Here is a 25,289-nt window from a genome sequence, read left to right on the forward strand (position 1 = left end):
ATGTCGGTGCGCTGTCTTCCGGCCGGTGGGCGTGGCTGGGTTCTCGCCTGTCCTGCGGCTCACTGCTCGGCCGTGGGTTAGCAGCACCCTGACCGGAGCGGAGGAGCTGTGCCCCCGCGTAACCCGGAGGCCGAGACTCCCGGCCTGGCCTCCCTGGGCCGACGACGCCTGCCCCGCGGAGCGGACCCATAGGCCTGAGGTGTACACGTGTGCGGGGCCTCAGGCGAGCGTCGCGCAGCCCGTCCCCCAGCCTCTGCGCCGTGCGGGCCTGGCCCTCCCCGTGGAAGGACCGCGGGCTTCGGGACCCCACGCCGGGGGGCTGACTCCTGCCACACACACAGCGGTGGTCGCGGGCCTGGGGCAGCAGCACAGCCATTCTACTCGGGCCGCGTGAGCCGACCCCGCTGTCTCTGTGCAGCTACTTTTGCTGCGTTTGGTGCAGAGCCTGAAGTCCCAGGACAGGCGGCTGAGGGGGAAAGATGGTGTGAATTGGGTGGGCAGAGACAACTGAAAGCCACAGGACCCGGTTGGCACCTTTTTGGCCGCCTGGGCCTGCGACCCCGTTCCCTGGGTCAGGGAGGAGCTGGCGCTCTTGCCGGGCGCAGAAGCACCTGACCCAGCGCTGGAGGAAACGGTCCCCTGGGCAGGAGGAGCTTTAGACAGGAGAAGCTTTGGGCCTGGCTGCTGCCCGTGCCGTGCCCCGGGGCCAGCACACTCAAGGAACCGCGCCACCGCCGGGCCTACAGCCAGCTCCCACCTCCCCTCCCACCTTCTAAAATAGGTGCGGATCTCTTGTGGCCGACCCCAACCAGATACACATGGGGAAAGGAATCAGGTGGCACACACGCTGCCTTTACTCCACACAGAGCTTCCAATTGTGGGTAAGAACAAAGCCCCACCTCTGCCTAATAGATGCGTTTTTCCACCTGCAGTCAAAAAGACAACCTGTTACTCGCTTTTTCCTCAGAGGACAGGCATTCCTATGAAACTGCCATTGCAAACTTGTAACAGTGAGAGAGAACCAGCTCCATCTTCTAACCTCCATGCTCTCCTTGTTTATTCCTGGGCGCAGGCTGAACTTGGGGAAGAACTTAGTTTAAAACAAAAATAATAGCCCTTTCCCAAAAGAAACCTTTCCTGGGGACTAGACTGCTTTTATGGGACTAAAAGATTAGCCACAAGATTAGAAACTATGGTTGAGGAGTCATGCAGCTGGAGGCTACAGGATTCTGACCCTCCCCAAACTGCTCCTGGCGGTAACATCACTATTGTAAAGCCTCAGATCAGTACTTGATGGATCAGCTGGCACCACCCCGGCTTATCTGATCTTGTGGCACCCAGGAACTGACTCAGTGCAAGAGAACAGCTTCGACTCCCTGTGATTTCATCTCTGACCGGACCAATCAGTACTCCTGACTCACTGGCTGCCCCCACCCACCAACTTATCTTTAAAAACTCCAATCCCCAAATGCTCAGGGAGACTGAGTAATAAAACTCCGGTCTCCTGCACAGCTAGCTCTGTGTGAATTACTTCTTCTCTATTGCAAATGCCCTTTCTTGATAAATTGGCTGTCTAGGTAACAGGGAAGGTGAACCCATTGGACAGTTAACATCTTTATCCACCCTTCCAGCTGGATCACGCGCCCTCTTCGATGACATGACACAGCTAGGGTGTATGAGCTTGCTGCCGGCACCTTCTGTCCTGGGTTGGATAGCAAGGCCTCAACGGAGAGCAAGGTGCCTGGTCTGGTCCCGCATTTTTTTCTGTCCTGTTTTCTTTTCCTCTTTGCTTGGACAATTGGGCCAGGGTCCTGAGTGCAAGGGCTTGGCTTGGTGAATTAAAGTGGCAGTAGCCGTGTGGCAGAGAAAATTTGTCGGTGAGTGAAATTCTGCAGCCGTTGATAACAGCATCCTGGGCCTACACGGTGACAAGCCAGCCAGCCTAGTTGGTGGATGTGACAAGCCCAGACCCTTCTAGATTTGTGGATCCTTGCACCTGCCAGACATGTCTCGGAGCCCTCTGGGGAGGCTGGGTAAGATACATGCCCCTGTCAGGACTGAGCCTCATCTTCAAGCTGCTGGCTTCAGTCCCGCTGCCACCATCGCTGTCTCTGTCTTCCACTTTGCAGGGGGAGACTGGCTCATTAGCTCCAGGCCTACCAGGCAGCCCAACCACAGCAGTAACTGCCTCTCACACTGAGGATGGCTCATGCTGTGCTCCAGCCGTGGCCTCAACACCTCCCAACAAGAACAAAGCCAGACTCATTCTCCGCAGCACCTTCTTCCTTGCCTAAAGATCCCACACCTCGTTAGAAGCTGGAACTGGGTCCTTGTCACCTTCCTCACTTCCCCCGTCCTGGTCTGGTTAAATCTCACCATGGTCACTGTGGCTAGATGTGTGACCTCAGCGATGCTTCATGCATATACTAGGGCAGCCTGGTCCGTGTGATCTCATGTGGCGTGAACTTGACCCTGGGCGGCTTTCCTGGGATGCTGGCTAAGGACACAAGCTCCATCGTCCATTGGGGAATGCCTCCGCCTGTAAGACAGCATACCATATTGGTTCAGGGAAACTCCTACTTCAGCCCCTCCCTCTGCAAGGTCGCAGGTCCAACAAACCATGCACCGTGAGGAAGTGGCCGTGGCATTCGGGATGTGGCTCCCTGGCCAGCTTGTCAAGTTCAAGGGGGGTCATTACTCCTTACAGCTCATAGCCCCTCCTGGGTCCAGTAAAGCTGAGGGCCGACTTCCTTCTTGGTTAGTGCAGGGTAAAAGCACTTTAAAAAGCTGTCTCATCCATAACATGTGCATCTTCTGATTCTCACCGGAAACTGTATCGCAGGTTGGCACAGATGCAACCCAGTCTTCTCCCAGCTCCCACAGTGCAGTGTCCTGAATGGGAGGCCCCAGCGCCCAGAAGCATCCACTGAAGGACGTAAGCAGGGCAAGGCCAACCGTGGCTGTTCCAGCAGGGGGACTGTGGGTGACGTTTCCCTTCTCTGATTTCTAAGCTATTTGCAAACTTGTTTCATTTATAATAGAAAATATAATTTGCATAACAACAGTGTAAATTCTACACATGAAGGCAAATGTCCGTGGTTGACAGAAATTACACTGGCCAGAATCCCCAGTGCCAACCCTGGCAGCACGAACTGAGGCTTGTCCAGATGCAGTGAACCAGTCGCAGCTGACACCACGCAGACCATTCCCGATCCCAGAGGTGCATTTCAGAATTCATTTTATTTCATCAGGAGGTGTTTTAACAGGAACAAAACTGTGGGGGGTAGGGAGGTGGTTGGAGGTTGGAATCACACCAACATTACAGCATTACTACTTTAACAAAAATTACTTTTTTGGCTGGGTGCTGTGGCTCACACCTGTAATCACAGGATTTTGGGGGGCCAAGGTGGGTGGATCACTTGAGGTTGGGAGTTTGAGACCAGCCTGACCAACATGGAGAAACCCCATCTCTACTAAAAATACAAAATTAGCTGGGCGTGGTGGCACATGCCTATAATCCCAGCTACTGGGGAGGCTGAAGCCGGAGAATCGCTGGAACCTAGAAGGTGGAGGTTGCGCCACTGCACTCCAGCCTGGGCAACAAGAGCAAAACTCCTGTCTCAAAAAAAAAAAAAAAAAAAAAAGATCTATTTTTTTTTTTTTAAGCGACAGGGTCTTGCACAGTTGCCAAGGCTGGAGTACAGTAGCTCGATCACGACTCACTGTAACCTTGGACTCAGCTCAAGCAGTCCTGCTTCAGCCTCCCGAGTACCTGGAACTACAGGTACGTGCCACCACACTTGGCTAATTAAAAAATTTTTTTTTGTAGAGACAGGGTCCTCCCCCTGGCTGGTCTTGAACTCCTGAGCTGAAGCAATCCTTCTGCCTTGGCCTCCCAGAGGGTTGGAATTGCAGATGTGAGGTAATGTCCAGTATTTCCTTGCCTAATTTATAAAATGTAATTTATTTTTTGAACTTTTTCCTCTTCAGAGCCTTCCATTCGCCTTCTTGTGTAGCCAGGCTGTTAAAAAGCTGCTTTACTTTCCGTTTTCTTTCTGCATCCCTGAAAGAAACAAAAGGCAAATGCCCATTTTTGGATTAGTTCTTGGAGAGCGTCTTGCCCTCTCTCTCCCACATCAGAACATTAGCCACTGTGGCCAAGCTCAGCTCAAACAGAGGGGAAGCGAACCTGCCTGGCTCCAGCCCCTAGCCAGAGCCAAGGCTGTGGGAGGCCAGGTGCCCGGTGCTCTGCCCAGGGCCACACAGCACCAAAGCTGAGTCACATCACAATCATGTCGCACACACACGTCCCCCTCACCGTTCCATTATTTCTGAGAGTTGCATCCTCGCCAAGAACTGATTGTCCTTGCGGATTTCTCGAACAGCCCCTTTAAATTCACGCTTGTGTTTGTGGATCAGCCTCTTCCTTTCCTGTTCCTCCTTACTACTGCCTTGTTTTCTTCCAAACTCGAGGCTACAATCAAAAAGCCACTGTTAAGGAAGCAAGAATCTGTCCCCACCTCTCGGCCAGAGCCTGCTCGGGAGTGTGGCTTCGTTCCGTAGTCATCTGCTCAACTGCAGAACTGGCAGACACCCCCTGTCACCTCCCACTGAGCCCCCAGTCCCGGCCCCCTAGGGAGATGCTGCCAACACCCACACTTTGACCAGCCGGGGCGTGAACAGCTTCAGTGGGACAGGCTTGCTCTTCTCACAGGTCAGCGGCCGGCAGAGCTGCTTCTGGCTTTCCATTTCGGTCAGTGTGCTCTGACACAGCTCCTGAAAAACACGCAATCCCCGACGCTGCGATGACTCGCCTGCTGCGACCTGCGCTCCACGCACATGTGCTGCGGTGTCCAGGCAGCTGAGGACAGTACTGCGAGCTCCCCGCAGCAGGACGGTGCCCTTGCTGTGTGCCCACTGGTGGAGGGGAAGCCAAGGCTATGGCTGCTCAAGGTTTGGCACAGCCAAAACAAAGTAAAGCCACTGTCTTGCTGAAGAGGGAGGGGCCCGTGTGCTGGCCCCGGAGAGCACTCTGAAAGGAGGGGACCTGGAGGTCATGATAGTCTGTGCTCCTCATGGCCAGAAACGTCCACAGAACCCCTTTCCCAGACAAACTTGGCACGAAAGGCCATGAGCCACCTGCTTTGTGAGAAGGCTCACAGGAGAACCCCCTTCTGCCATGGGGGGCCGCGTGCATGCTAGAACCCAGGTGTGCAGACTGACGCTTGGTGCCAAGTGGGGCAGGGTTTCTACTAGTCTTGGCAGTTTGACCTTATTTTCAAGCCAACAGAACCAACAGATGGTTAAAGCCCACTTTCGCCAAGACCTTGGCTTCCAGAAGAGTTGGCTGGTGGCTTCTGAGCAATCTCCCGAAAGCCCGTTCACTGACGTTGGTCCTACCCGCTTTCTCTTGCACAGGTGTGTCGTGGAACCCTGGCTGCCTGCACCCACAGACACAGCCACTCCTGGGCCCATCTGGATGTAACCTTCGAGTGCCTGAATGCCACATCTCCATGGAGGCTAAACTCAAGGGCCTGACTGGCTCAGTCTACAAAGACCACAAGGCCTGTTGTGCTCAGCCAGCCAACCCAAAGTTTTTTAAATGAAAGGCACAACCCACGGCCACATCAGCAGAAAGTGGGTACAGGATAAGAGGCAGAGCTAATGTCTCCTCCTCATCAGCCTTTGACTAGGCGATGGGAGTCTGTGATGGCTGGCTTGTCTGCTCTATGCTCCAGGGACCTGGCCAGGGACGGGCCGAGTTGCTGTCCTCATGGAACTCTCATCCTAGTGGGGCAGAGACAAGGACGGTGTCACGTGCCTGGGGGTCCGCACCGCAGACAAGACACAGGGAGCACGGCGCAGTGTGGGCCAGCGAAGGCCTGGCTTCCCAAGGGCATGGGTGCGAGCAGCACGGCTGTGAGGAGTTCCAGGTACAGAGAACAACTCCCGAGACGGAGCCAGGCCTGCGAGGAGGCCGGAGCGCATGAGGGAAGGGCACGAGGCAAGGCTGCCAGGGCTGTGCTAGTGGTGCGGGGCACCCCTGTGGGGGCAGCTGTGGACATGGCATTGATGCCTTCGGCTCTAGCAGCATCCTGCGCTGGTGCGGGCTGAGGGGCGGGGTTGGGGCAGGATGAAAGGCACAAGCCACAGCCATGTCAAGCAGGAAGTGGATGCAGGGTACAGCCTGTCAGGGTCAGGGTGAAAGGGAGAGAGGTGGATAGGCTGTAAGTGAATTTCGAGCAGCCCATAGAGGACAGGATGTGCCCGGCATCGAAGACTCATTCTTGGGTCCACCTGAGACTGTCCACTGGGGCTTCCTGTCACCCTGTGCAGGATGGTAAGACCACCCTTGGAAAACCCATCAGGACTGCAGGGCGCGGTTCAGAGCTGACTGTCCAGGACTAGCAGGGGCTGAGCCCTGGGCGTTGGTGCACCCTCTGTGCGGCCTCTTGGAGGTGGCACACAAGGCGACAGTTCCCAGCTACCGCCTGAGATGCAGCATCTGCTTTACTGCAGCCCAGCACTGCTCACCGTCACTGCCCAGTTTTGGGATTTCACTTTCCTTTCATGCTTGTGATTTTGCAGATGGTGTTGACTTAGAGCTGCAGCCTCAAATGACCAAATGCCACCAGCTCGGCCCCAGCTCGGGGACATGTCTGAGCCCAGGTAAAGCACCCGAGTGGCCAGGAAGCCTCACCTGGAGCTCTTGGGGGTGGCTGCAGTCCGCCAGGTGATCTGTGAGGAGGGCTCGGAGAGGCCCCATGATGGCGTGGAAGGATGGCAGGGACCCGTACATGAGCACACAGCGCTTCAGCAGGGCCAGGCCCACAGCCAGGCAGGACAGCCTGTGAGGGCAGGAGGCAAGAAGTCCAACTTGTTCTATTTGTCACTGACAAAACCAGTAACATGGCAAAAATGAACTTCCCCACTTCCACTAGGCTGAAAAATTCAATGTGGTCACCTTAGCTGGCCAGGGTTGGGCCCATACACCCATGGGCAAGGTAGGCTCAGTGTCAGGCCTAATGCAGGAGGGAAGGCTGTGGGAAACGCAGCGCCAGCTGGGATGGGGTGGCTCCATTTTTGGCTCCAAATTATGATTTGTGAAATCAAACAAATGTATTTTGAAAATGAAAAAAAAAGGGACACCATGCCTCAGAAAGGCTTTCACCCTCCATCAAGCCAAACAGCCGGGCAGCAAGTTCGCTAACAGCCCATCAGAAAGCATGAGTGGCTCCTCCTGCCTCTGGGGACGCGTAGGGCACAGGCCCCAAAGTGGGGTCCCCTCACATACCGGATGTGATTGGCCTCTGTTGAAGTCGGGGCCCTCAGTCCACTCGCCCAGCGGAGGGAGAGGCTGCTCTGCTGCCACGTGGCCACATCCTCTCTATCAGACACCACAAGCAGTTCCGAGTTCTTCCCAAGTGCTCTGAAAGGGTGCACCAGAGTGGAACCTGAATTCCAAGTGCGACAGGACAGAGATGGCCTGAATGTTACTGGGCTCCCAGCAGGCTCTGCAGCACCAAGCCTATGGAAGTTCACTCTCTTAACAGACACACACTGATTTTTATGAAGTTCACTCTCTTAACAGACACACACTGATTTTTATGTTTCTGGGTTGTGCCAGACACTGAGGGTTTCAGTGTGGGCAGGGACACCTCAGGGAAGGGGGGAAAGCTCTGGCAGGGGGTGCGGTGAGAGCCAAGTGCCTGATCCTGCCTGGGAGGCCTGCTTGCAACACACGTCCTGGGACCTACTAGGCACCACATGGGGCTGATGAGGAGCTCAGGCCACATCCAGGAACAGACTGAAGTCCCTGCCCCTGTTGGGAGACAGGCAGCGAACAGCACCCCGAGGAGCAAATGGACCAGACAGAACACGAGAAAGGAAAGCAGAGGGGCAGGGGGCAGACAGCAGGGTCAGTCAGGGGTGATGGTGCAGGGCAGGAGAGGCCTGAGGGGGCAGATGTCAGCAAAGGCCTGTAGGACACGCAGGAGTCAATCCACGGAGAAGGGCAATCCAGGCTGAGGGCGTGGCTGCAGGAGGAGGGATGGAGACAGGCACAGTGGGGCGGAGGTGCCAGGCCAAGAGAGAGGGGAAGGTGGTGGGTCAAGCCCCGTCCCACACTCCCCCAAAGCCGAGATGCACGCCCCCTCCTTGACTCCACCCGTGCCCAGCCTGTTCCGTCACAGCCCTTCACACGCGGGACCGCAGCAATCTGCAGGTGGCTCTCCCTGAGGCAGGGAGCATGTGGGTGGCCGCGCCTCTCTGGCGCCCAGCACCAAGCCTGACAGACAGGAGCCTCGGGAGCCAGGGGGTGGCAGAATGGGAGCACTGAACCGGAGGAATGGCCAGATCCCTCTCGGAAGGGACTCTGCTGGCAGTGTGAATGACGCCAGAGCACCTGCTCCTCAGGTCAGTCCCCTCGACATGCAGGTGCTTGGCACTGCACAGTGAACTGGAAATAGAGGGCGGGGGTCTTAGCCTTGAGGTCCAACCTCTGCTCAGGCTGGGAGAGGCATCCACAGACATGGAAGAGTTCAGGACAGAGGCTGCACAGCTCTTCACACCCACAAAGGGAAGCAGCAAGTGCTGAGGAAGCATCCAGGAGCAGAGTTGGCATCGGGGAAGGGGGAGGAGCACAGGGGCTGGGGTGAGGGCCCAGGAGGGCAGGCAGTGGGCAGACTGCTCCTCATCCCAGCGCTGCTCTTGTCACCCTCCCTCCCGAGTTCAGAGCGTTACAGAAGCAACACAGCAACGATGCCTGTGTGAGCCACACGAGAACTTTCACACTGCCTTGTTGTCATGTGAGAAAAAGTAAAAAGGTAAAATTGATTTTAACAATAGATCTTATCTAACCCCAAATACCAAAATATTGTGATTTTAACACATAATACAAAAAATTAAAATATTTTAGTATTTCTGGCACTGTCTTCGCCACCTGGGCATGTGTCACACGTGGGGCATGTCTCAGTTCAGACTCTGGCCAATGGAGACCACGCTGGACAGCACAGGTCACCGGTGGTGCTGCTTTTCCCCACGTGGCATGTGCAAGCTCACACAGAGGGAAAGAGGGTGCTACTCAGGACGGCGGGTGGCAGGTTTGTATGTTTCCTCTACTTTTCCATATTCTAAACCTTCTACAATGAGTATGAACTACTTTAAAACACTCTAAAGTATAAAATATTGGTAGGAAGCTTCTTCAAATCAACTCACCTTGGCTTGCTTTGTTTGGAGTTGCTATGTAAAGAATCCCAAGAAGAAAATTAATAAGCTCAGGTATAAACCTCTGGGACAAAGCCACATACTCCAGGAACAGGCAGCACACGAACAGGCCCTTCACCACGTCCTGGAGGGACAGGACAGGGCACTGGAAAAGAATATTTGGGGGGTTACTGTCCTGGGACGATGTCATGCCATGCTAGGTCAACCACCGGGCTTCCCTGAACCACACACCCCACTGAACTTCACGGGTACAGAGGGAACCCCCGCACCTTATGGCAGTGTTGAGAGGATCAAGTGAGATGACAAAAACATAAAGAGCTTTAGTGATTCTTTTTCCCCTGAGACAGAGTTTCACTCCTGTTGCCCAGGCTGGAGTGCAATGGCACAATCACGGCTCACTGCAACCTCCACCTCCCAGGTTCCAGTGATTCTCCTGCCTCAGTCTCCGGAGTAGCTGGGATTACAGGCATGTGGCACCAAACCCAGCTAATTTTTGTATTTTTAGTAGAGACGGGGTTTCACCATGTTGGCCAGGCTGGTCTTGAACTCCTGACCTCAGGCAATCTGCCCGCCTCGGCCTCCCAAAGTGGTGGGATTATAGGCATGAGCCACTGTGCCCAGCCAGAGCTGTACTATTTATAAAGTTCCTTCCACCCATACAGAGCGTACGATTACTGCAGTAAGCATGTACCAATCACATGCCTAATAAAGAAAAAGGAACAGCTTGAACTTTTTAAGCCAAAAAGGGAATAAAAGTCCTTATCTTCACACTGGATAACTTCACCACTAACTCGAAAGGTTGTTTTCTGGGGTCCCACCATCTGTAACCTTGAGGTGCCAAACCAGGCTCTCCCACTCCCACCCACATCTTGGGCTGCTCGAGCTAGGGCTCTTTTAGATGGGCCCTCTTTTTTTTTTTTTTTTGAGACGGAGTCTCGCTCTGCTGCCCAGGCTGGAGTGCAGTGGCCGGATCTCAGCTCACTGCAAGCTCTGCCTCCCGGGTTCACGCCATTCTCCGGCCTCAGCCTCCCGAGTAGCTGGGAATACAGGCACCTGCCACCACACCCGGCTAACTGTTTGTATTTTTAGTAGAGACGGAGTTTCACCATGTTAGGATGGTCTCGATCTCCTGACCTTGTGATCCGCCTGTCTCGGCCTCCCAAAGTGCTGGGATTACAGGCTTGAGCCACCGTGCCCGGCCTAGATGGGCCCTCTTATGCCTAACCCCAGTGCTCAGTCTCTGCGGCCCTTAAACAGCCACGCTTATGTTCCACAAGGCCCCGAGGGGCTGTGGCTCTGGCCACCCGTGCTGCAGCAGGCCGGCCCCTGCCGTGTGTGGAGAGGACGCACCTTGGTGAGCAGCTGACTCAGGCACACGAGGGCAGGAGTCACCACCGGGTGCCAGAAGTCGGAAGTTGGAAACAGCAACCTAGTGATTTTCAAATAAATGAGCTGGAAAGAAAGTGTTACCATACAGGTTAAAGAAGGTAAATGAAGTCCATCCATATGCCCTCCCCACAAACACTCCGGAGCCAAGAACAGGCTCTGGGGAGGAGAGGGTGCATCTCCTTGGCCCAGAGTTCTGGCCTCAGTGTCACAGAACAGGCATCCAACCACCGTGAGTCAAACAGCTAAACGTACAGTGAGGACATTGTGCTGAGGCCCGTGAAGGCTTCGCTGAAGCAGTCAGCAATGGTCACAGACACGGGCTCAGATCCCGTTTTGGGGAGTTGATTAAAATCATTAACCTAAGTCCTACCTACAGTTTTAAGCTTCTGCTAACTATTGTGAATCCATTTCAACACAAACACCAGGCAATAAAGAGCATATCTCAGCAAGTATTTCCTTAAAGTTACTAAAGCTGAAAATACAGCATGAGGCTGTTATAAAATTGTTAAAAATCTTAGTGTTCAAATGTCTCCAACCTCTGAATGACACAGGAACTGAGACCAATTAAAACCAGTCTATAGGCTTGGGCCCTTATGGAAAATATTGTGGTTCTATTTGCCTTCCAACGTTTCTGTCACTGGACCAAATACGGCACCATTCACGTGGAATCAAACCAGAATCTCCTTGTACGACCCACACGTTAGTCCGTGGCTAGTGGAGGAGCGCCCTCCCCTCCCAGGCTCGCTGCCCTGCAGCTCTCACTCCAGATCACCCTGGAGGGACAGGGCGCAGCCAAGAGCATCGTACCCATCATCGGCCTTCTGTGATACCAAACAGAACCTCCATGGCAGGGGCAGTGCCTAAACTGAACTCTGCTTACCACGTCCAACCCTGGCAATGTTGCCCGGCCTTTGGTCTCAATCATTTCTTCCATCTCATGCATGGCATCTCGGAGAACAAATTTGACAGCGTCACTTGCAGATTCAGGAAACATCTGGCAAAGATTATATAAGTGCCTGTTCAGCAGAAATGTAAGTCAGGAGAGAATGACTTTAGATAAGAAACAAAAACCCTGTAAGCCATTTTCCTATGAAATCACCTGTTGACTGAGCAAGTAAGAACTGGATGAATCTGCTTTTTCTAACAGCGTTCTTAACAGTCTACACTCACTTCTGCCATTTCCTAAAAACTCGGCCACAACATTATGGACTGGAGGTGGTGGGAGAAACAGCTTGATCTGTGGTAACAGCGTTGTTGGGGGCACTGCTCTGTGTGGCAGCTGCAGTGGACAGCTCCAAGGCACTTCCCATATTAACTCATTTCTTCCTCACGACAGGTACTTCTTTGATAGTGTCTCCATGTACGCAGATGACGTGGAGAGCTCTGTGCGGCACAGGGCAGGAAGCTGGTGTGTGCTCTCACGGATACGACACCAACACACACCTCTCAACTGTAACTCTGCCCCTCTGGCATTCTTCCGGCCACCAGCCCCAGGGGCCAGGAGCCACCGAGTGGGTCACACAGACTTAGAGTGCAGCGAGGGCGGGAACTCGCCCTGGAAGGCCCCATGCAGACAAGAGGAGCACACTCCCTGGCATGCAGAACCACCCCACTGGGTTTCACTGAGGGCTGAGGGGCGGGGTGTCTACCATGCTTTCCAAATCTCTCTCAATCACCCAGAGCCTGAAACTTACAATGAGCCACCCCATCCCAGCCACAAATCTAAAGGGGTTCACTTGTTTCAAAATCAACTTGTTTGTGGTTAAAAGTCAGTCCCAGCTCTACGGTGGCTGGAGCGGCATGTGTGAGAAGCGGGCTTGTGCTGTGAGACTCACAAACCCTGGGTGACCACCCGCCTACCTGGCATGCCGACGCCACCATGCCACCTACCTTAGTAACTCTGGAATGTGTTTTTATGACTCTAAATGGGAGAAAAACTGTTCTGCTCAGCCCCACATCCCAGATAACACACGTTTTTTACTTACACAACCAATTTATCAATTACTCTGAGGTCTGGTGGGTCATCTGTAGCTAAATCGCCAACGTACTCCAAAAGAAAGCCAAACAGTTTCTGCAGGAACATGAATTGGGAAATAAAGCTCAGTGCTCAGCACCAAGAACAAAGCCACAGGCACACAGCTTCTGGTGACAACCAGGTGGGGCAGGGGAGCCCAGGGATACAGACATGAGCAGCCTTCTAACATGCAAGCAAAGACACTGCTAGAACTTGCTAAGCACTAGAAAGTGTAGAGGGGGGAAAGCTAAGGGTCAGGTGCATCCTTCTGTAGAACAGCAGACAACACACCACTAGGAAAGCAACATGAGGAGCACACACAGCACGGCGCCCTCCTCACGAACACTCACCTCTCACTGAGAGGAAAAGGCACAATCACAGCCACCTACCTGACAGCTGTCTGGCTCTGCTACTTGTGGCTATGTGAACCTTAGTGTCCTCCCCTGTAGCATGAAGGTGAAGGTCCCCATGCCTGCCTCTGGCTGGCTCTGGCACGAGGCTTAGAGAGGAGCCAAAGCCAAGGGAGGCCTCTGCCTGTGCCATACCAAGTGTTCCCAGCCATCATCATAGGTAATCAGGTGACGGGCTGGCCCCATCTGGCCTGAGGCACACGTGGCCGTTGCACAACTTCACACAATTCTGGCATTCATATACGGGGCTGTGCCGACACTCCCAGGACTCCACACACACACAATCCACGTACTTCTAATTTTGCTTTGTTTCCTTCTGCGAGACTCGGGTGGTTGCACTTCTGAATTCTCTCCACCACCAAAAGCTGCTCTTCCATCGATCTTCCTAACAATAGAGATCTCAGTTCCTCATAGGATTCAGGGGCTATCAAAAACACAAAACATACTGCACATTTAACATTTATATATACATATATATATATATATATTTTTTTTTTTTTTTCTTTTTTTTTTTTTCTGAGATGAAGTCTCGCTCTGTTGCCCAGGCTGGAGTGCAGTGGTGCGATCTCAGCTCACTGAAACTTCTGCCTCCTGGGTTCAAGCAATTCTCCTGCCCCAGCCTCCTGAGTAGCTGGGACTACAGACACTTGCCACCATGCCCGGCTAATTTTTGTATTTTTAGTAGAGAGAGGGCTTCACCATGTTGGCCAGGCTGGTCTCGAGCTCCTGACCTCAGGTGATCTGCCTACCTTGGCCTCCCAAAGTGCTGGGATTACAGGCATGAGCCACCGTACCTGGCCCACATTTAATATTTAAAATGAGAATTACTTACATGTCTGTTAACATAGAGGTAATTTCATATAACTATTCTACTTCACAATCACAACAAACCCACCAGCTTTTGCTCTGGCACATCTGGAGAGGTATCAGCCATCCTGACCTGGGCTGTCAGGAGCGATCACGCACCTGGGAACACGCTAATAAGGAAATGCCCTCCCACCTTTCCTCTATTAGGAATTTGCTAAAACACCCACAGTTTCAGAGCATCTCGGTGGCAGGGCGCTGGGTTTAGTGCCCAGACCACTTCAGAAAGACCTGGAAGGAGCCACTACGAGCCAAGCAGTGTCAGCTCATGAGACTCTTGCCACCAGAGGGCACATCACAGAGGCCAGCTTCACCACTAGCTTCTCCTCTGGAAGCATCCTGCAGGCACAGGACAATTCCGCATTGCTTACTAGAACCCGACCATTTTTTTCTTTTTTTTTTGAGACAGGGTCCTGCTCTGTTACCCAGGCTGGAGTGCAGTGGTGTGATCGCGGCTCACTGCAACCTCAGCCTCCCAGGCTCAAGTGATCCTCCCACCACAGCCTCTTGAGTAGCTGGGAACACAGGCACAAGCCATTGCACCAGGCTTATTTTTAATATTTTTGGTAGAAACGAGGTTTTGCAATGTTGCCCAGGCTGGTCTCAAATTCCAAGGCTCAAGTGACCCACCCACCTTGGCCTCCCAAACTGTTGGGATCACAGGTGTCAGCCATGCTCCTGGCCTGGACAGTTTTTCTCCAGATACTAGACAAAACAACACTGTATAATTCCATCTAAAATGTTACGTGGCCAAGCAGGAGGCCCAGATGGGAACATGGAAGCCTTCTCACAGATGCTTACCCACCTCCCCAGCCCTGCCCCTCTGGTCCGCCACAAGAGGCTGACCGTATGCTACAAGGGAGGTGAAGGTACCACTACAGAGAGCTGCGTCTGGCCCATCTGGGGCCGGCCCACAGAACCACGGTGACAAACTAACATGACCACTCGCTCTAAGACCTGGATTAGCAGACACGGGGTGTGTCCATGCACTCCCAAGGGCATCCTTGGTCCCCACTCCACAAATGCACCTCCTGGGCGCGAGACAAACACACACAGCTATGGCCAGGTCATAAAGGTTATCCGAGAACCTGAGGAAACCCACGCACTTGCCCACCTGCGAACGTGTAGGGCAGCTCGTCTCCGGCAGCTTTTCCAGCTCTTCCCTTGCCGCTCGTCGGCCCTCTCCCAGGAGTCTGCCGCTGCTCTTTTGCTGGTTTCTCGTTTTCTTCCTCGCTCTCTACGTTGGATTCCAGGTCCGAGTGGCTATCTGGACTATCACTCTCCTCTGTGTCCTCCCTGCCTGAACTGTCACCTTCTTCCTCGTTGCTCTCAGGGTCACTGGCTTCCTTGCTTTGCTCTTCCTGGCCATCTTCCTCGACATTCATCTTTCCATCCTACCAAGAGCGTGGAAACCACAGGGCATCAGGACAGGCTGAGACAACCACTGGACCATCTCGCAGCCACATCAAGAGGCAGCACACATCAGTGCTTCCTATGTGGTTGCAAGGAACACAAACCTGTGTGCTCCATTTGCCCACTGGCATTAGGCCTTCTGCCCACCACCCGCTGCTAGGCTATTTGAGCCATAGGAGCTACAAGCTCCCAGCGAACCCTGCTGCAGGATGCTGGGCCAGGTTCAGGTTCTGCTAGGAAGCGGCATGGGATCAGGATTTGGAAGGTGTTCAGTGGCCGTGGGCTTGAACACTGGGAGTGTCTACAGCACCCACCACTGGTTTGGGAGGGCTGCACCTTCTGCTCCTCCAGGTAACCTAGTGTTTTTATCAGTATCCATTTTCCGGTGTGGACCTCTTCTGCTTGAAACCTGTCCTGCCTATTTTGCTTCCCTGGACCCTGACTGATACACTCTTAAAATGAGAAAAGGGTATCAATTTATAAAGTTCGTGAATTAAAAACTACACCAGTCACAGAAACTCAATGACATCACTCAGAGAAAATTCACAACTCTAGCCTTGAGTTAGCTCCCTCGATAGTATGCTGAGGTCATGTAGACAGAATCATGCCGTTATTAACAGAAGTAGTTGATGTTAACCAAGTAATCAGTTTTATCTGTATTTCTTTGAGAGAGAGAGAGAGAGAGAGAGAGAGAGAGAGAGAGACAGAGACAGAGGCAGAGACAGAGCATGAGCAAGCGAATGCACACACTATTGTTAAAGTCTCCTCTCTAAAGTTTTGATACTTGATATACCATGAACACCCAGATAAAGAACTTTAGAGAAACTGGTTAAAAAGATTTAAAATTCCCAACTGTAATAAATTCCTAAAATGAATACCAAAAAAGTTTTTAAATTAGAAAAAAAAGAGAGAAAATGAAGGCAAATATCTTACTTTGTAGGAAAGCAAACGCCTGTCATCTTTATCTAGCACGAAGCCATCATTCAGATCATCTGCTGATATATGTTTTGGTTTCTTCACATTTTCATCCTCATCCTTTCCAAGCATTCTTCGAAGCCTCTCAGCCTGAGCAGGAAGAAATGAGATGTCTTAGAGCACACTCCTCCAACACGTGGTGAGGAGGCGTGCAGTCCTGCCCTGGGCAGCGGGCTGGGCCTACGGTCCTCCCAGCTGTGAGGCTGGTGCATCCAGCTTGCTTTCTGCCTGCAGTTTTCAATCAGGCATGCAAATACTTGCTAAGCAGTACATTCCTCATTTAACAAAATCAACTGTTCAAACTTTGTGGCCAATACTCTCCAGTCACCAGGCAAGCCTATTATTCTAAGGTCTTCACAGCAAAATTCTGCTGGCCAGCCCCGACTGGAACTCATCACCCCCTGCACCGCGAGAAGAGGAGCCAGGACGCCAAGAGCAAGCAGCTCCAGGGCCTCCACTATTTGACCACACACTGGACATGGGAAGAAGCTAGTGATGTGGTTACGTCAAAACAGCCAGCTGAGCCAGGTGTGATGGCAGCTCATGCCTGTAACCCCAGCACTGTGGGAGGCCACGGTGGGAGGATCAGCTGAGCCCAGGAGTTTGAGAACAGCCGAGGCAACATAAGGAGATGCTCATCTATACAAACAATTTTTAAAAATTAGCTGGGGCCAGGCGCAGTGGCTCACACCTGTAATCCTAGCACTTTGGGAAGCTGAAGTAAGTGGATCACCTGAGGTCAGGAGTTCAAGACCACCTGGCCAACACGGCAAAATCCTGTCTCTACTAAAAATACAAAAATTAGCTGGGCATGGTGTCGGGCGCCTGTAATCCCAGCTATTCAGGAGGCTGAGGCAGGAGAATCACTTGAACCCAGGAGGTGGAGTTTGCAGTGAGCCAAGATTGTGCCACTGTACTCTAGCTGGGCGACAGAGTGAGACTCCATCTCAAAAAAAAAAAAAAAAAATTAGCTGGGCATAGTGGTGTGAGTCTGTGGTCCCAGCTACCTGCAAGGCAGAGGCAGAAGGACTGCCTGAGCCTGGGAGGTCGAGGCTGCAGTAAGCTGTGATCATGCCACTACACTCCAGTCACGGCAACAGAGACCTTCTTTAAAAAAAAAACAAATGTGGTTGGGTGCAGTGGCTCACGCCTGTAATCCTAGAACTTTGGGAGGCCAAGGTGGGTGGATCACCTGAGGTCCGGAGTTCAAGACCAGCCTGGCCAACATGATGAAACCCTGTCTCTACTAAAAATACAAAAATTAGCCGGGTATGGTGGCAGGTGCCTGTAATCCCAGCTACTTGGGAGGCTGAGGCAGGAGAATTGCTTGAACCTGGGAGGCAGAAGTTGCAGTGAGCTGAGATCGTGCCACTGTACTCCAGCCCGGGTGACAGAGCAAGACTGCCTTGGAAAACAAAACAAACAACAACAAAAAACAAATGAAAAAACTCAGCCAGCTGTAGAAGTGTCTTTACCTCATTTTTGTTTTAACGCAATGAATTTTTTAAAACTGCATTTAAAAAAAAAAGCTTACAAGATACTATACCCATTACGTCGTTAGTAGATGTTTTGGGATACAGCAATTATTAAAGAATGTCCATTTTTGGCTGGGCACAGTGGCTCATGCCTGTAATCTCAGCACTTTGGGAGGCCAAGATAGGTGGATCACTTGAGGTCAGGAGTTTGAGACCAGCCTGGCCAACATAGTGAAATCCCATCTCTACTAAAAATACAAAAATTAGCTGGGCGTGGTGGGGGCAGCTGTACTGTCAGGTACTCAGGAGGCTGAGGTAGGTCAATTGCTTGAACCTGGGAGGTGGAGGTTGTAGTGAGCCAAGATCACACTATTGCACTCCAGCCTCGGCATCAGAGTGAAACTCCGTCTCAAAAAAATAAATAAAAAGTCCACTTTTAATTTGCTGTACTTGGGTATTATTTGCATTTTATTTTGTTTTTGCTTTTATGATCAGAAATAAAAAGTTATTCATGTCGGGTGCGGTGGCTCACGCCTGTAATCCCAGCACTTTGGGAGGCCAAGGCGGGCAGATTACGAGTTCAGGAGATTGAGACCATCCTGGCTAACATGGTGAAACCCCATCTCTACTAAAAATACAAAAAAATTAGGGGCCGGGCGCGGTGGCTCAAGCCTGTAATCCCAGCACTTTGGGAGGCCGAGACGGGCGGATCACAAGGTCAGGAGATCGAGACCATCCTGGCTAACACGGTGAAACCCCGTCTCTACTAAAAAATACAAAAACCTAGCCGGGCGAGGTGGCGGGCGTCTGTAGTCCCAGCTACTCGGGAGGCTGAGGCAGGAGAATGGCGTGAACCCGGGAGGCGGAGCTTGCAGTGAGCTGAGATCCGGCCACTGCACTCCAGTCTGGGCGACAAAGCGAGACTCTGTCTCAACAAAAAAAAAAGAAAAAAAAAAAAAAAAATTAGCCAGGTGTGGTGGCACATGCCTGTGGTCCCAGCTACTCAGGAGGCTGAGGCAGGAGAATGGCGTGAACCCGGGAGGCGGAGCTTGCAGTGAGCCGAGATCGCGCCACTGCACTCCAGCCTGGGGGACACAGTGAAACTCCATCTCAAAAAAAAGAAAAAAAAAAGGTATTCATGAATAAATATAAACTTTAAATGGACTAAAATATTCCACTGATCAAACAGAGTATTCTCTTCAGCCCACCGTGCAAAATGGAGCAGAAGGGGCTGTGGATGGACAGCAGCACAGCCCTGCTCCTGAGGTGCTGCCACCCTACCTCCAGCTTCTTGAGGCGCTCCTGCTCTTCCTTTGCCAATTCCGCCTCCGTCTTCATCCGGTTAGAGGGCTGTGCCTTCATTTCAAAGCCAAGTTCACGAACCATCATGTCATATGCATCGGGCTAAGGCAGAAAGAAGAAATTTTTCATTTTAAAAATATATTTCTTATTTTACAAAAAGAAAAGATCTAGCTTCCTGGCACATTCTAGTAATGGCTGCATGTTATTGAAGTAGTTAAGCCACATCTACATCTTTTCTTCGAGAGAGAAAACTGTTCTCATCAGCCTTGAGGATTGCAAAATCAGTGGACATTTGGTCACAAAGAATTTGTTTACCCCTAGAAAAATTCTTCTCAGAATACATCTGCTTTAACAAAAACAGGCTGCGCGCAGTGGCTCACGCCTGTAATCTCAGCACTTTGGGAGGCCGAAGCAAGAGAATTGCTTGAACCCGGGAGGTGGAGGTTGCAGCGAGCCAAGATTGCACCACTACACTCCAGCCTGGGTGACACAGCGAGACTCAGTCTCAAACAACAACAAAAACACTACTTATCCAGGCATTACGCCCTAAACATGGGAAATTAAGTAAAATATCAGTAATAGCAAGAGTGACCCACAAAGATGTACAGATGACCACATGACACTAATCTGGCAAAATCTAGATTTCTCTGAGAACCCAGTTTCTTAAACAAATGCATTTTCCAACAGTTTAGACTAAAGAGAATGCAGTAGGAAACAAGCACTGTTTATAGAGGAAAAAGTAAGTAAATGCATATTAAGTGTATATATTATGTATCAACAGACAAATGCGCCACAGGGAAGTCAGACACCTGTTCTGTGTCCACCCTGAAGTACTTCTTCCATCCAGAAACACCCCTTTCTTCAGTTGAATTCACTTGGAATAGAGACTCAAGTAACTGAATCTACTTCCACCCCAAGATTACACATAGCAGCTAATTCAGTATCAATGTTCAACAGAAACTTGTCCGGAAGGAAACAGCCCTTTCCCTGGACAGTCAGCCAGGTTCAGTAAGTGAAGAGTTTGTTTCAGCCACTTGGCTCCCACCTTGGGTTTCTCCTTTTTATCTCTGTTCTCTGACTTGGGAGTTTTGTGGGACAGGAGAGTCTGAATTTCTTTCCAGTCTTGGTCTAGCTTCTCTGTGAGCTCGAGGGCATCTTCTCGTTGAGCTTGTCTCTCCCTCTGGGGAAAAAATAAGACACACGCCACATATCATTACTACTGGACTTCAACCCAGAGGCCCGATGTCAGTGCCAAGGACACACACAGTGACCACTCAGTCAGCACCAAACGTTTCAACAGAGAAAAGAGGCCAGGAGAAATTAGTATTTTAAATGCAAAGCTACAAAATCTCATCAGATGGAAATCATTTCCTGCCATAAACCATTAATTTAGATACTCTGAGCAGTTCATGGCAAATGAATAAAAAAGTGATTTTTTGGGTACACGTCAGATACTAAAACCAGCAACAACAAAAAACCCATTCGTGCCAGGTGCGGTGGCTCACCCTGTGCTTTCCAACTAGGCCAAGGTGGGAGGACTGCTTGAGGCCAGGAGTTTGAGACCAGCCTGGTCGACACAGCATGATCCCCATCTCCACAAAACATAAAACAATAATTAGCTGGACATGGTGGTGCCCCCTAGCTGCTAGAGGAGCTGAGGTGGGAGGATCACTGGATCCTTGAGCCCAGGAGTTTGAGGCCACAGTGAGCTTTGATCGTGCCACTGTACTCCAGCCCAGGCAACAGAGACCACATCTCAAAATAAAACAAAACTTAAACCAAAAAAAGGCAAAAGAACCAAAACCTGTCAGAGGTATATGCTTTATGTGATTTTAAAAATTCCTATTCACAATAAATGCTTTTATTAAACTCATATAAAAGATTAAACACAGCCTAAAAATGTACAGGGAAAAAAAGCTCGAACACATCTTGGTGAGCCTGTCTTACCATGGAGAAGATGGTCAAGAACACTGGCTAACCCACCTTCTCTTGTTTAGACTTGGCAATGAGCTCTTCAATCAGCTCCTTCCGGGACTTGGCTTTCCCCTGCTCCTCGTCTTCCTGTTGAGTCTTCTTGTGCAGGAGCCCGCCGCCGCCTCCGAAGTGGGCAGCGGTCAGCTCAGCTGGGGCGAAAGGCAGAAACCCCAGTGAAGCCCAGCCCTGGCGGGGGAAGCGTTTCCTTAGCACTCTGCCAGTGCTTCCCCCACAGTGCTCTGGAAAATTCCGTATTTGAGAAAAAAATGCTCACACGCAACAGCCTGGCCTGAGACCACAGGCACAATGGCACTTGAGAAATACCCAAGGTAAGCCACTCTGAGAAAACCAGACCCATTACACTCCCAACTGGCTATAACCCAAGTGGCTGGAAACACCGAGCACCTATTTTTGATGGTGCTGGTTCTAGTGAAGACTGGCAAGCCCAGAGCAAGCTGGCTCCAGGGTCTTGGTGGGGGTGTCGCCTAGGATCAGTGGCACAGTCTGTGTCCCTCCCAGCTCCCTGGGCAGGGCCTAGAGACTCCAAAGCCCTGAGCTGCGGGCAGGAGCAGGAATCATCTACCAGGGCCACCGATCTTCAGTCTGCCCTACTCACTAGGGCAGAAGAAAAATTAAACATTGTAGGAAACATCACATTTGGAATAAAAGAAACCTTTAAAAATCCAATTTCTCAAATGAAAAAGAGGCTCAGATGGGAAATGATATATCCAAAGGCCCACATCATAACAGAAACAAATGTTAAGATGGTTTCTCCAGCTTGGGCCTCCAGCATGCCAGCAGCTCCCTGACGAGCAGGGCCCTAGCCTGGTGCCTGCCTGGGCTCCCCACCTCCACTCCCTTCTCAACCCCCTCTCTCCTTTCTCTTCATCCCTCTCTGACTCTCCCCTGCGTCTCCTCTGAAATGCCGTCTTGCCTGAGTGATGGGTCAGTTCTCAGTCTTCCTCTCACTACCAGCAGTGCTCAACACATTCACCACTCGTTCTAGAAAAGCTTTCTCTTCTTGGCTTCTAGCCCAACCCTGCCGTCAGGGCCTCACTGTCTCCTCTTCTCCAACTCTTCAGGTCGCAGTTCCTGCTGTCTGTCCTCTAACTACTCGTATTCCCTTGGCAGCCTCAGTCAGCCTCTGTGCTGACAGCATCCAGTTCCTGTCTCCAGCCTGCATTCTCCCTGAACTCGACTGCACCTCCAGCACCGCACCGTGGATGTCTAGCGGGCATTGCAAACTCCCCCAAACCCATCTATCCCAGTCTTCTCATCGCAACAAATGGCAATTCTATCTTCCCAGGTGCTTAGGCCACACACCCTTGGAGTCGTCCTTGATGCCTGTCTCCCACACCTGTATCCAGTTTGCTGGGAAATCCCATTGGCCTTGTCTTGTCACACTATGCGATTCCTTGGCTCCAACACCCAGACTCCTTTTCTCCAGTAAAAGCCAAAATCTTGGTCAGGCATGGTAGCGCACACCCGTAGTCCCAGCTACTCTGGAGGCTGAGATGGGAGGATTGCTTGAGCCTAGGAAGCCAAGGCTGCAGTGAGCCGTGGTCATGCTACCACACTCCAGCGAGGCTGAACAAGACGCCTCAATGGCACGTGATGCCCTTTCCTGCTTTTTCCTCCACACTTCCACCTTTGATCAGACAGCAGAATTTGGTGACACATTTGTTTAATGTTTGGGTCTCCCCATAAAATGTGAGCTGAAGGAGGGCATGGCTTTCTGTTTTGACACTGCCATTTCTCTGGAACCGAGAACAGTGCCTGGCACATAAACCAGTATTGGTAAGTGAATGAATGAATGATTCCTGATTTCCAGAAACGAATGATTTCCTTCCTGGAAAACTAAGCATATCAGAAAACACAATTTAGTACCCTAGTAATCCAAGGTCGATCACGCTATTTTCTTTTTTTTTTTTTAACTTTTATTTCAGGTTTGGGGGTACATACGAAGGTTTGTTACACAGGTAAACTCGTGTCATGGGGGTTTGTTGTACAGATCATTTCATCACCCAGGTACTAAGTCCAACGGTGATCTTCTCTGCTCCTTTTCCTCCCTCTCTAGATCCCCATGCCTGCTGTTTCCTTCTTTGTGTTCAAGAGTTCTCATCATTTAGCCCCCACTTACAAGTGAGAAAGTGTGGTATTTGGTTTTCTGTTCCTGAGTTAGTTTGCTAAGGATGATGGATGGCCTCCAGTTCCATCCACGTTCCCACAAAAGACATGATCTCATTCTTTTTTATGGCTGCATACGTGTACCATCATAATAGTTTCTTAAAAGATTTGCAAAATGCCAACTAATAAGCTTGTATTAATTATATAAAAGATTCAGAAAAGGATTATTAAAAAAAAAAGGAAATCCTCCCTTAATGAGTTTGTATTAGGATTTGGTTAGAAAGATTTTTTATGTATCTATTTATTTTGAAGTCCTAACAGTATATTTTACAGTAGGTGAAATGACTGCATTCAGTGTAAAACAGCACACAGCAGCTACAATTTAGGAGTCAGGCTACCTGGAAATTGAAGCCCCGCTCCCTCTGGTTACCAAGCCTGAGCAAGTACCACCAACTCTTGTCCTTAGTCTCAGCTTCCGCAAAGGTAAAGTGCTCACGGGGTGGTTTTTAAGATGAAATTCTCCTAATCTAAGAGAACAGACCATGTGACAGTTGAATAAAACAGAATTTGTCTCCTCATGACAAATTCAGTGTATTTATTTTCACATGTAAGAGGCTTTTCTTTTATAAAAATTACCTGGGTTTTGGTGAGCTCATAATCAAAATCAAAGGATAGGAAATCAGGAATGAATAGCTCAATTCCCAGGACCTGTTACTCGGAGAAACTGAGTCCTACTTCTGCTCTAGTCAGCGGCGCACCACAGCGCCTCCCCTAGCCACGGGCGCACCACGGCGCCTCCCCTAGTCAGCAGCGGCACCACGGCGCCTCCCCTAGCCATGGGCGAACCACGGCGCCTCCCCTAGTCACTGGCGCACCACGGCGCCTCCCCTAGTCAGCAGCGGCACCACAGCGCTTCCCCTAGTCACGGGCGCACCACGGCGCCTCCCCTAGCCACGGGCGCACCACGGCGCCTCCCCTAGCCACGGGTGCACCACGGCGCCTCCCCTAGTCAGCAGCGGCACCACGGCGCCTCCCCTAGCCACGGGCGCACCACAGCGCCTCCCCTAGCCACGGGCGCACCACGGCGCCTCCCCTAGCCACGGGCGCACCACGGCGCCTCCCCTAGCTACGGGTGCACCACGGCGCCTCCCCTAGTCACGGGGGCACCACGGCGCCTCCCCTAGTCAGCAGCGGCACCACAGCGCCTCCCCTAGCCACGGGCGCACCACAGCGCCTCCCCTAGTCAGCAGCGGCACCACGGCGCCTCCCCTAGCCACGGGCGCACCACGGCGCCTCCCCTAGCCACGGGCGCACCACGGCGCCTCCCCTAGCCACGGGCGCACCACGGCGCCTCCCCTAGTCAGCAGCGGCACCACAGCGCCTCCTCTAGTCAGCAGCGGCACCACAACGCCTCCTGTAGCCACGGGCGCACCACAGCGCCTCCCCTAGCCACGGGCGCACCACGGCGCCTCCCCTAGCTATGGGTGCACCACGGCGCCTCCCCTAGTCACGGGTGCACCACGGCGCCTCCCCTAGTCAGCAGCGGCACCACAGCGCCTCCCCTAGCCACGGGCGCACCACAGCGCCTCCCCTAGCCACGGGCGCACCACGGCGCCTCCCCTAGTCAGCAGCGGCACCACGGTGCCTCCCCTAGTCAGCAGCGGCACCACGGCGCCTCCCCTAGCCACGGGCGCACCACGGCGCCTCCCCTAGCCACGGGCGCACCACGGCGCCTCCCCTAGTCAGCAGCGGCACCACAGCGCCTCCTCCAGTCAGCAGCGGCACCACGGCGCCTCCCCTAGTCACGGGCACAACACGGCGCCTCCCCTAGTCAGCGGCGGCACCACAGCGCCTCCCCTAGTCAGCAGCGGCACCACAGCGCCTCCCGTAGTCACGGGCGCGCCACGGCACCTCCCCCAGCCACGGGCACACCACTGCACCTCCTCTAGTCCCTGACGCACCATAGCGCCTCCTCAAGTCATGGGCGCACCACGGCGCCTCCTGGCAATAAGGGGAATGCCACTCGCCCAACTCACACCAAGGCAGTTACCTCCACTCTCAGGGAATTAGGATCTCCCCAGGGAACGCGTTTTCCAGCTAAGGGTCCACAAGAAGTCTTGA

General features: G+C 52.2%; 1 protein-coding gene and 1 long non-coding RNA gene across 3 annotated transcripts in view; one reads left to right on the forward strand and one right to left on the reverse strand.

Moving 5' to 3' along the window:
* Positions 1-4: 4 nt before the first annotated feature.
* Positions 5-6,985, forward strand: LOC112624686. Its single transcript, XR_003119460.1, has 3 exons — positions 5-2,033; positions 2,843-2,935; positions 5,419-6,985. It is a non-coding gene; the product is annotated as an uncharacterized LOC112624686 (long non-coding RNA).
* NOP14 (NOP14 nucleolar protein) overlaps positions 3,027-25,289 on the reverse strand; it is a 29,389-nt gene continuing 7,126 nt past the window's right edge. The window contains exons 4-18 of one of the 2 annotated variants that reach the window (XM_025385540.1): positions 21,051-21,190; positions 20,113-20,247; positions 19,047-19,169; positions 16,249-16,380; positions 15,017-15,296; positions 13,332-13,462; positions 12,600-12,685; positions 11,495-11,630; positions 10,576-10,677; positions 9,217-9,370; positions 7,295-7,454; positions 6,701-6,848; positions 4,658-4,776; positions 4,319-4,474; positions 3,027-4,063 (exon numbers count right to left, since the gene is read on the reverse strand). In XM_025385540.1, the coding sequence (XP_025241325.1) occupies positions 3,964-4,063; positions 4,319-4,474; positions 4,658-4,776; positions 6,701-6,848; positions 7,295-7,454; positions 9,217-9,370; positions 10,576-10,677; positions 11,495-11,630; positions 12,600-12,685; positions 13,332-13,462; positions 15,017-15,296; positions 16,249-16,380; positions 19,047-19,169; positions 20,113-20,247; positions 21,051-21,190 (2,102 nt within the window). In that variant the 3' untranslated portion in view covers positions 3,027-3,963. The remainder of the gene's footprint in view (positions 4,064-4,318; positions 4,475-4,657; positions 4,777-6,700; positions 6,849-7,294; positions 7,455-9,216; positions 9,371-10,575; positions 10,678-11,494; positions 11,631-12,599; positions 12,686-13,331; positions 13,463-15,016; positions 15,297-16,248; positions 16,381-19,046; positions 19,170-20,112; positions 20,248-21,050; positions 21,191-25,289) is intronic. The other variant, XM_025385541.1, reaches the window with a different exon arrangement.

Source organism: Theropithecus gelada, chromosome 5 (assembly GCF_003255815.1).
Source record: "Theropithecus gelada isolate Dixy chromosome 5, Tgel_1.0, whole genome shotgun sequence".
NCBI lineage: Eukaryota > Metazoa > Chordata > Mammalia > Primates > Cercopithecidae > Theropithecus > Theropithecus gelada.